Here is a 12,009-nt window from a genome sequence, read left to right on the forward strand (position 1 = left end):
AGAGATAATATAAAACTTCCCTAGAAATTATTATTATTTTTTTTTAGGTTTTTGCAAGGCAAATGGGGTTAAGTGGCTTGCCCAAGGCCACACAGCTAGGTCATTATTAAGTGTCTGAGACGGATTTGAACCCAGGTACTCCTGACTCCAGGTCCAGTGCTTTGTCCACTATGCCACCTAGCTGCCCCTTCCCTTGAAATTATTGCTTGCATTTTAATTTCTTGTTCATATTTCTTATAATGAAGCAGAGAGAAAAAAACCCATAATCTTAAAGACATGGTTATCTTTAAAACAATAATAGCAAGTTTGACTCTTCAAGGAAGGTCAACAAAACATATTCAGAATAGTTTATAACATGTTGGGAAAGCAAGAGCATATTCTGGACTGAATAAACCATTTTTATGACCTCCTATAGGTGAGATTATCCTTTGCCTATCTCCCTATCCTTAATCATAACTCCATAAACTTCACAGTCTGAATATGTAAATTCAAATCAGCAGACAATTCATTCCAAGACCTTTTAAACCTCTTCAGAGTTTAACTCATGTCCAAGTGAGATAGAATATTAATGAACTTAGAGGTAAGTGATAATGATCTAGCCCCACCCCCCGAAATGTTTCTGAAATCCACTTCAGGGAGGATGCATATGAATTAAATAGAGTTAGAGGATGCAATGGATAGTGCACTGACCCTAGAGTCAACAGGACCTGGGTTCAAATCCAGTCATACATTTAACACTTACTAACTATATGACCTTGGATAAGTCACTTAACCTTGACTGCCTCACCAAAAAAAAAAGAAAGAAAGAAAGAGAAGAGAGTTCAAAAGGCTAACCTAGAAGTAGTTTTCCTGGTTCTCTTCATTAACTTTTTTTAAAGCAACCTGAAGGATTTCATGTTGTATGAAAATGAACTAGGGACAGCTCTTTATGAAAAAATTTAAGTATTAAAGTTCAGTCTGTCATGAAAGTTTTTAAAAAGAAAAAAAAATTCACCTTTTTAGAATCTCTACTGTAATTCTAAGGGGTACCATAATATCAGTGCACAGTCATAATTTATCTAAAAGGTAAAGTTGGAATTACTAAAATAAAAAAGACTTTCCTCTAAAATTTCCAGGTAGAGAATACTTTTTCTTTTCTTTTCATGCAGTGGCTGTGTGGAGTGGAGTGAATGTGGCAGGTGTTTCTCTCCAAGAACTGAATCCAGAAATGGGAACTGATAATGACAGTGAGAACTGGAAGGAAGTTCATAAGCTGGTGATTGAAAGGTCAGTGGATATGGTAGTTCACCTTGCCTTCTCAATTTATTGTCCATTACCTGCCCACTGGATAGAATTGTTTTTAGTTATTTTATTGTCTTCTCAACTAGCCAGAGACATAGCAGGGACACTATAGAGCTGGATGGGAAATTATAAATTATTCATTTTTTTTACTAATCACTTGGGAAAATGTTCAATCTCACAAATAGTTGGAAATGAAAATTGAAACAATTTTGAGAAACCACTTCACACCCGTCAATTTGTCATCTTTCTTGCTAGGATATGAAACTGGTGAGGTAAGATTTGAAGCATTTGGACTGCTTATTCAATGAAACCTGTAATAAAAAGTCTGTATGGTAAAAATCAAACATTGCCTTTCTTTTGTAATTATTTTAATAAGTGCAAAATACTGCTAACAGCACTAGATTATTCATGCTTGAATAAATGAACTCACTTCTCTATATTTATCTTTCCTTATCTATTAAATTAGGGTGGGACTAGATGATGTTTGGTTCCTTCTAGGGCTATGTTGGAGCAGTCTTAATCCAAGGAGATTCTGATTGCTAATTTTTTCAGTTTGAGTATTTACATCTTGGAAACTGGCAGCGAATGTTACAAATCAGGGCTTGATTTATTTTGTTCATTGTCTAAGTTTAAGAAAAAAAAGAACAACAATAGAGTGATGCTCTCATTTCCCAAAAGTATGGAGATTAGGGATAATTTTATAGTGACATTTAAAAACAATGTAGCTAAATTGCACAATAGATATAGAGTGATGGATCTGGAGTCCAGAAAATCTGAGTTCAAATCTCATCTCAGAATTTTAGCAGCTAGATGACGCTGGGCAAGTTATTTAACCTCTGTTCAACTCAATTTCCTGTTCTGTAAAATGGGGGATGGTAATAGCACCTACTTCCCAGGGTTGTGAGATTCAAATGAGACAATATCGTATATACTTAATACAGTGTCTGGCACATGGTAAGCACTTTATAAATTTTAACCTATGATTATGATGCTGTTGCTGTTTCTATTTCTGTCTTGGCCAAGTGATTCAGATATGCATAAAGTGAAGGTTGTATTCTCTCCTAAAAGAGAAACTTTAAGAATTCAATGAATAAAGAGAAGAGAATGAAGTGTTCCTTTAAAAAATATAAGAAGGACTTCACTGTTAAAATAAAAAAGAAAAATTAATTTGAAGGAAATTTTTGATTTGTGTCAGGAGATTGTCAGGTGGGAACAATGTCACATAGAGGAGAAAGGAAAGGAGATCCTTGAATACTTGGACAGTCTAAGTCAGTCTTTTAACAGAGAAAAGACTCTTCCCAAAAGAGAGGGATCTGGAACTTCTGAGAAGGAAGCAACTGTTTTGTCCTCCAGTGAATGGTGACATGTAATCCACAGATCTTGTTAGATGAAAATACCCTATAGGGGTCAAAGGAAAAAGAGACATGTAGCAGTTGTTGATGACTCCCTTATGAGGGGTTCTGAGACAGTCTGTTTGTCAACCTTGTAATAGTCCCCAGAATTTTGAAACTTAATGACTATTTCTCCATTCAGTTAATTCCTTTGGTTATAAGTAAGAAGACATTGCTAAATTCTTTAAAGATTAAATATTGAAGCTATTAGGAGCACATGTGGAATTTTCATTGCTGCTCCTGAATAAAAATAAAGGCTTCAGAAAAGAAAGGCAAATTTAGAAGAGAGCAGCAGGTAATGATGATGCCACCTAAGAATTGGATTTCTGTACTTCAACTTAAAATAAAGGAATATTGTACTTTTGTTGAAGGATGGAATGCTGCTAACAAAGGCTGGGGCTTGCTGGGAGTTTTGCAAAACCAATCAAAAGGACCTTGAAACAAAAAGAAAGGGGGTCTTATATTTATATTTAAAAGTATATATATATATAAAAATAAAAGTATATATATGCATATATATATATATATATATATATATTCAACAAATCTATTTAGCACAGAAAACAGACCCAATATAAAAAGAATAGTAGTAGAAATAGTCAGAAATTCACAGGAGACAAAATCTAAGAACAATCTAGTAACAAAACCTTATGACCTCAGGTATCTGTTTTCAAATGCAAAAAGGAAGAGTACTAAGCAAAGTATATATTCTGACAAAGAAGAAAAGTCAATCTCTTGGGTTATCACTGATTTGGTGGGTTGGAATTTATGACTGGATTATATCTTTGGATGGGCATATATTCAAAAGGAATTGGATAGGTAAAAGTAAGGGTTGAGGTAGCATTTTGTATCAAGATAATATATACCCTTGCAAGGAAATCCAGAAACCATTTGGTAATAGTGTTATAAGAAGATTGTGTGAATGGGGATGAATAGAGAAAGAGGTAGAAACAATCCAGCTGGAAATATGATATGGAACACCTGTAAATAAAGAGGAACTAGATGAATGTAAACCAGTCATAGTGCTGGCTCAGAGATATAACATGGTAATATGGAAGACAAATTATCTGGATATCCACTAGTTGCCAAAAATTATTGACTTGCCTTGATAATTTTATTGTTTAAAAAAGTTGAGGAAATCAATAAGGGAAATCTAAAGTCAATGATAGTTTGTTATATACCTGAAATTAGGACAAAATATTCTAAAGGCATTGCCCTTTATATTTATACCAATACTTTCCTCATAAGTCTTTCCCCCATCCACATTTAAACTTTTCTTATAATAAAGCTTTTAAGTAAAGCAATAAATGTAATTCATACAGAAAGTACATTTTACAATAGATACAGCATTTTAATCCCAACATCTCTATTGCAGCAAAAGTATATTTCTCTATCAGTTGTTCTTATGAACTGTCTTGACAAAAAGTAAAATAATTAACTTTATTTCTTTGAACAATAAAATTTACAATATTTTATGTAGCATAGCCTCCTTTTGCTATATTTATTTGTTTTACATGATTTGTCATTTGAAATTCATAAGATTTTAACCCCTATTTAATTCTTCATCATGAAATTTAAACTTGTTTATATTAGATATATAGATATTAAATATAATTAGATATTAGATAACCTAGGCTTGATTATATTGCATGTTTTCCATAGAATTTAAATCAGGTGAGTTCTTAAGTCACTGAACCATATCTTTAATACATTTCTTAACCCTTTTGTTAAATGTATAAGATAAATTTCTGCAATTTAGGCAGTTTTGCCTCTAAGTATATCAATATATTTATCAGAGTTCATCATCATCTTTAAGGACAAGACTTATATTTTCAGGTGAATGCTTTACAGTGTAATTAAGATGCCCTGATCTTGCAGGCTAACCTAGACTTTTTTTGACAATGATTTTAGTAGACCCTTGAATGATAAAAGGAGTTACATCAGTAAAAACCACTCTTTCCCAGTGTTTAAGTATTCTAATTTGTATTATCTTGTCCCATGGTCACTGTTTTTTTTTCTTCATAGTAACAGCATTTGTTGCTGTTTTCAACCAGTTTTGATATTTTTCCAATTAAGGAAGCTTATACCATTCTATAAGGGAATCAATACCAACCCTCTAGCTTCCAAGTCTTTCTGAAGTCTTGGAAAATGAATTAGTCTGCACCAGTGATCTTTCAATTCTTGGGATTTTTTCTTCATTGCTCTGGCATCACTTTCCTTTGTACTTCAGTGAAACTGGATCATTTATTGCCTTGTTTTGTAAGTTTCATTGTGATCTTGAATGATCCTCAAGACTTTCATACAACAACAGATGCTGCAATTTTTCTCACTGAAAGTCACTGAAGTTCACTCTTTAAGATTACAACTTTTGCATGTTTCCTTTGAGTAATATTCATTCTTTAAAATCACAGAATTAAAAACAAAGCAGAAGGTCATGGAGAATAGGAGGCAGACTATGACACTTGTCCTGGTATCCCAGTTTTCGAAAGGAAGAGCATGGAGTCTTCAAACGATGGTCCAATGATTTTTAACTTCAATTAAAGTCAATATTTCATAGCATTTTGCTAAGGTGATTCATAATCCATAAAATATCTAATATCTATAAAAGAAAGCAATGATCACAAGAGTCAACATGGCTTTGTCAAGATCAGTTTATGACAGTCTAACTTTATTTCCTCTTGTGACTAGGTTATTAGGCTAGTAGACTGGGGTAAGACTATTGAGTTGAATCTTTTAGAAAAGCATTTGACAAAGTCACTCATGCTACTGGGGGGCGGAGATAGGATTAGTATAGAAGCAGCATCTTGAACAAGATTTGTGGAGTTTAGTGAACTTGAAATCCAATCTGCAGTGCTCTAGCAGCTAAAAAAACCTAGCAGCTAAAAAAACTTTAATCTTAGATAGCTTTAAAAGAGGTATAGTTTATAGGCTGAGAAAAGTGAGTAATAACCCAGTCCATGTGATCTCCATCTTGGTCAGATCAGTAACATGTCAACTTCTTGAGGCCTATAACTGTCCTGTCTCTTTGTTTTTTGTTTTTTGTATTTATCACCTAGCACTAGGGTGGGGAAAGTTTTTTCTGCCATGGCCTTTGGATATTTGTAACATCATTTGCCTGCAATTTTTGATCAAACATTTAATTTACCCCTAATATGGTCCTAGATTTGTTGAATTTTTGAGTCCCACCTGCAATGGCCATAGCAATGCCAGATGGGCCTTATACAACTTGTAGGCTGGAGGTTCCCCATCCCTGACCCAACACAACTCAGTAAATATTCATTGATCAATTTGTTGATCAATTAACAAATCAATTTGTTAAATCAATTAAAGAACTGATTGGTTGGTTTAGTCTCTAGGAAGGATTGCTGATAACCTGGAGAATGTTCAAGGGAGGGTAACCAGGATGGTGATACTGAAGTGACTCCAGATTATGCCATTTGAGGATCATTTTAAGGCTCTGGGGAATTTTAGCCTGGAGAAAAGGCTGGTCAAGAGGAAGGAGAAGACAAAGGCAGCCATTCAACTGTCTTCAAGTATTTGAAAGGCTATTATCTGAAAGAAGAATTGAATTAAATTTGTTCTGCTTGGCTTCAGAGGACAGCACTAGGTATAATGTATAAAAGTTGTAAAGACTGAAATTTACATTTGATATAAGGGAAAATTTTTCTAAGAGTTTTAGCTAGCCAAAAGATACATTACAATGAAATTGCTTTAATATTAATAACCTGATTTTGGTATGGGGGAAAAAAAGAATCTTAGTTGAAAGGACCCTCAGAGATCATGTTTAACTGAATTACAGAGGGGTTATGGGATCTACCTAAGCCCACACAAGTAATTAGTGGTAGGGCTATATCTAGAACTCATCTCATTCAGGGTTCTGTCCTAGAGTAGCAACATTTAATCATTTTGAAGTCAGCAAATTGGGTTCAAATCTCCCTGTGTAATTTTGGTTCAGTTGTTTCAGCTACCTGTTCTTGAGATTCTTTTGTAAAATAAGGGGGTTGAACTCACTAATCTCTAAGATGACTTCTCCGCCATTAGAATGTGAACTCTTTGAGAATCAGGTCATTTTTTTCCACTGTGGTACTTAGTACATTGTCTGATACCTAAGTGCTTCATAATTGTTTGTCAACTGACTGATTGACCACAAAGTAGCCCCCCTTTACATAGAAGTTTTTAAAATGCTTTCCCTGAAATATTACAATGAAGTAGGTAATGAAAATGTTATTACCTTTATTATAAAGGACCTGAGGCACAAAAAGATTAATTTTCCCACAGTCCCAAGCTAAGTAGTAATAGAACTGGAATCCAGATGTTTTGATCCCAGCATACTTTTTCTTCCACCATGCTTTCCTTTCTTCCTTTGATTTTGAAACTCCAGTATATTTCTATGACAGATCGGAATGATTGAAAATTGTCAGACAAGATTTCACTTTGCTTAAAATAATTTCAAGCATGCCTAACTCCAATGACATATTTGCTTCAAGAAAAGGAAATATTCATTTTATTTGAAAAAAAATTGTGCCTACCACTCTTCTTATCCTTTCTTTGAATATATGGCTTTTTAGGTATTTATGTATATGAATCTGATTTGCAGAGATTATTTCACCTCTGTTTTACCTTGCCTTTTGAGTGTTTTTTAAAACATTCTAAAAAGTTTTAGAATTATATGAAATTATAAATTGAGAGCTGGATTATTAGTAATCATCTTGTCCAATCCTATCATTTTACATGTGAGGAAAATAAGGTTCAAAGAGGCTAAGCAAATCAGTCAATATCACAGAAGGAGAGCTGGCTAGAGCTGGCATTTAAACCTCAGCCCTATTATTCCAAAACTCATTGTTGTTTCCCTTTTCTGATTTCACTTTTTTACCTCTGTGAAATCCTTTTTGAACAACTATTTATGATTATGCAAGAAGTTGAGCTATTTATAATATAAAATTATAATTTCATGACTCAAAATTATTAAATTTTTGTGTACATCTTTATTTATAACATATTGATAACTTTTGCTTTTTAGATAACTTTCATTTCCAAACACATAATTACCTTTCCTCAATCCAGAGAGACATTCACTTGCAACAAAGAAAGAGTGAAGTAGGGTGAGAAGGCAATTATGTCTTTAGGCATGTTGGCAATATCAACTGAGTCTAAACATATATGAAGGAGGTTATATTTTAACTAATTTAATTTTATTTCAGTGCTCTCTTTCATTTTGTTTTAGTGCCTATGAAGTGATCAAACTTAAAGGATACACTAACTGGGCTATTGGATTAAGTGTTGCTGATTTAATTGAGACCATGTTAAAAAATCTATCCAGGATTCATCCTGTGTCCACTATGGTGAAGGTAAGAAACACTTACAGAGAAATGTTATTTCACTCCTTTCTGTTAAGAGATGTTTAAGGACATTAATTATCTGAATTCTTAGGCAGGTCCTCACAAGTTTATTCATCGTGGTGGGAGGCAGGAGGTGGGGTAGGAAATGAAGGTTGTCATTAGGCATCCAGGATCTGATCCTTAGACTTACATACTCACTTGATTTTAATCCTTTCACCCAAACATAATCATAATACTCAAACTCCAAAAAGACTCATAAATTTATGATGCCAATTTATACTGAAAGTTATAACTCACATGGACCTGAAGGCATATGCCAGTTGGTCTTGGCTTTCTTTTTCCTTTAAGAAACCTTTAAGTGAAACAAAATATCATCAGGTCATTTGGGGAGCCTAGAGTTAGAATGAAGGAAGTCAGATAAATGGAGTAAATGGTGTCATGTATCTCTAAGTTCCTAATTTAGATAGTTTAACAAGTCTTCAACTAGTCAGTGTACTAAATAATTATTGTAAATCCTAACAAATTCTTATATTCCTTTTTTTAGACAATAGCCTAAATTTTATTCTTTTAGAATGGGTTGTTTTTTCACTTGACTAATCTCATCATTTTTGTATTTCTTTTTAGTTTGATTTTTACAATTGCTTCATTATATGCTTTAGATAATACAATAAGATATAGGGGACAGTAATTTTTGCTGGATTTAGTAGACATGGTCTTTTTTTTAAGAAGTTTAATTGATGACCTTTATTTTTACATCTTATCATTTCTGTACATACCTTTCCAAAACCCACCTTCACTAATCTGCCCTGGAATTGAATTCTTCCTTATAACAAAGAAAAAGTCAAGGAAAAAAATAATGGATACCATGATCGGAAATGACAATCCATCTAGGGAGAAGAGGAATATTTGTTTCATTATGAATTCTTTTGAACCATTTGACTTCTTTTTAGTAGTGGTCTTTTAATTTACATTGTAGCCTTTGTTTAGATTGTTCTTTTAGTTCTTCTTATTTTTCACAGCATAATAAATTAGTCTTTTGCATATTCAGTATTAGAATTACTTGGAGAACTTGGAAAACAAGATGTAAAGATAGATTTGAAAACCACATTTTAAAATAGCATTTGAGTTATTTGTTAGTATGTATATTTTATAAAGAAGCTGCAGAAGTTATTCAACATCAGACAATTTCTATTTGAGATAAATTGTGTGTGTGTATGTGTGTGTGTGTGTGTGTGTGTGTGTGAATGTGTGAATTCCTCCTGCCAAATGATTGGAATCACCATCATACAATTTAGACTGAAAAAATACTTAATAAATGTTATTTATTGGGGTGGCTAGGTGGCGTAGTGGATAAACCACCGGCCTTGGAGTCAGGAGTACCTGGGTTCAAATCCGGTCTCAGACACTTAATAATTACCTAGCTGTGTGGCCTTGGGCAAGCCACTTAACCCCATTTGCCTTGCAAAAAAAACTAAAAAAAATGTTATTTATTGTGGGATGATTTTCTTCAAGAACAAAGAACTCTCAACTTTAGATAATTCATATTGGGGAGAAACCTGAATACTGTGAAATATGTGAATAAAATCAAAAGGGGGAAAAAAAGTAAAATGTATGATAATGAATTGAGTATTAGGTTTGTAATCAAGAACACCTGGATTCAAATGCTACATCTAACAATAGCAGTGTGACCTGAGCAAATCATTTAACTATTTTTTGTCTCACACAGCTCTTCAGGGCTTATATACTAAGTCTAATAATAGAACTGGGATTCTTGATAACTATTGAAAAATGCTGAATGCATCTATGATATTACAACTATTTTCATAAAATACTAAGGTATTTTGATTTCCAATTCAGAAAATATCAACATAAATAACTTACATAGAAAACTGGAAAAGAGTATAGCAAAATCTAAATAGGATCCCATTACCTATAATAAAATAAGATCAAAATGGGTAAAGGATTTAGACATAAAGGGCAATACCATAGACTATAAGAGTATAAAGGAATCTTGAGAACTAAAAATATTTGAGAATTACTGAACTGAGTCATCAACTCCAGGATACTAACCAGTTACAGCAAGTGAATCATATTTCCATAATTAAAAATAATAAATGAAACCATCACCATTTTATCCCTCACTCATTATTTCTACTACTTTCCTTCTTGCTTAATAAAATCCACAACAAAAGCAGCATAAAATTCAAACAAATCGATTTATCTATTGCTAATATTGAATGCCTTCCTAAAATATCCTAAACTCTAATGGGAGTTTGTTGCCCTTAATATCGGAACAATCATGGAATTGGTGGAAATATTAGTTTTCATTTTTATATAATGTAAAAGTTTTTTGGATTGTTCACCTGACCTATTTTTTCCCATATTTGGAAATGGAGATTGGGCTCTCTGAGGAAAGTAATTTTACAGAATAACCTCCTCTTTCTAAGGTTTCTTCAACTATGAGATTCTATGATAAGATTTTTGTTACTTTCATTCTATGATCCTCCATAGACAGGTTTCTCTTGGAAAAAAATATGCAACTCTATGAATACAAAAATCAAAGAAGATCTTAGGTGCACATTTCCCAACATTGGAAAGTAACTTGGTTTGTCTATCGCCCATTTCTATGTATAAAATACTACCACTCTGTTGGAGAGATTTCAGGGAAATCTGGTTTTTAGGTCTTCAGCATAATTCAGTCAAATTCAGTTTTTATCCTCATAGAAGAGATGGGATACAATTTTTTTCATGAATAGTTAAATTTAATACTAATAGAGGATTACAGATTTAGAGCTGGAAGGAACTGAAGTTTGCTCAAGGTCACACAAACAGTATTTAAACAGTGAGAATTTGAAAGCAAGGCCTTTGACTTCAAGCTTATCATTATAGGTTTGTGTACTCAAAGAACTCTTGATAAGTAAAGGGTTTTCTATCTTGATCTAGTTCCCAGTAACTTTAAAGCTTGTTCTTCTATTGAAATACATGAAACTGTTGTTTCAGTTTTTGAACTTACTCCTTTGAAAATATTTTAAATCCCTTATAGTTTAATATCTTTCTTAGACTAATACAAGCTATTTGTTTACAAAAAGGGGATGTATGGCATCGAGAATGAAGTATTCCTCAGTCTTCCATGCATTCTGAATGCCCGAGGACTGACCAGCGTTATCAACCAGAAGCTGAAAGATGATGAGGTAGCTCAACTCAAGAAGAGCGCTGACACCTTGTGGGACATCCAAAAAGACCTGAAAGACCTGTAAAATTCCTAGTAATATTCTGTAGAAACTCAGTCAACATGATATGAATTGCTGTGCCCACTTAGACATCTTGGATAGAATTTTTCTCTTAAACTCAACTCTGGCCACAGCATCAAAGAATACAATTAAAAGGCTTGCTATATGAAACTATGAATTAATAAATAAACTACTGAAGTGTGCTTTCTTCCCCAACATACATTCTTTAACGTATAAATATATAAAATAGATTGTTTTCTTTTTAACAAATTAGTATGATTTAAAAAAAAATACAACTGTACTTGCTAGTTAACTAATGTTTCCAGAGTTTGGTTTTGTCTTTTTAAAAAAAAAAAAAAAGCAAATTGTGGTTTTAATTCTATTCCCTGCTCATAATCTATCCTCATATATAGATTGATCATGGACCCATTCCATTGCCTCTAATGTTCTTGTGATAGTTCTAATTTAGTTCTGAAGAGATCAAATAATGTCTCTGAAGGTTGCTAATATGCCCCACAAATAATTATATACATTAAGAGATGTAAGAACAATTTTTCCCTTGGTCCTGACTCAAAAAGAACATTCAGTTCTATTCTTTCAAAGTTTCAGACCACTTGACAAAATCTATAGTTATTGCCCTGGAATCAGTTCAGATGGAGATCTTCTTTGTCTCAGTTCCATAATTCATGTCAGTCCTACATCCAGGAACTCAGCCCAGTAGAAAGATTTGCCAGAACCTCAATTCTCTAGGGTATACCTTCTCTCCAG

General features: G+C 33.1%; 1 protein-coding gene across 1 annotated transcript in view; it reads left to right on the forward strand.

Annotated features, from left to right (window-relative positions):
• LDHB (lactate dehydrogenase B) overlaps positions 1 to 11,444 on the forward strand; it is a 31,669-nt gene extending 20,225 nt beyond the window's left edge. The window contains exons 6-8 of the mRNA XM_074194305.1: positions 1,149 to 1,266; positions 7,897 to 8,020; positions 11,101 to 11,444. Of these exons, the coding sequence (XP_074050406.1) occupies positions 1,149 to 1,266; positions 7,897 to 8,020; positions 11,101 to 11,268 (410 nt within the window). The 3' untranslated portion in view covers positions 11,269 to 11,444. The remainder of the gene's footprint in view (positions 1 to 1,148; positions 1,267 to 7,896; positions 8,021 to 11,100) is intronic.
• The last annotated feature ends 565 nt before the right edge of the window (positions 11,445 to 12,009 follow it).

This window comes from Macrotis lagotis, chromosome 7 (assembly GCF_037893015.1).
Source record: "Macrotis lagotis isolate mMagLag1 chromosome 7, bilby.v1.9.chrom.fasta, whole genome shotgun sequence".
NCBI lineage: Eukaryota > Metazoa > Chordata > Mammalia > Peramelemorphia > Peramelidae > Macrotis > Macrotis lagotis.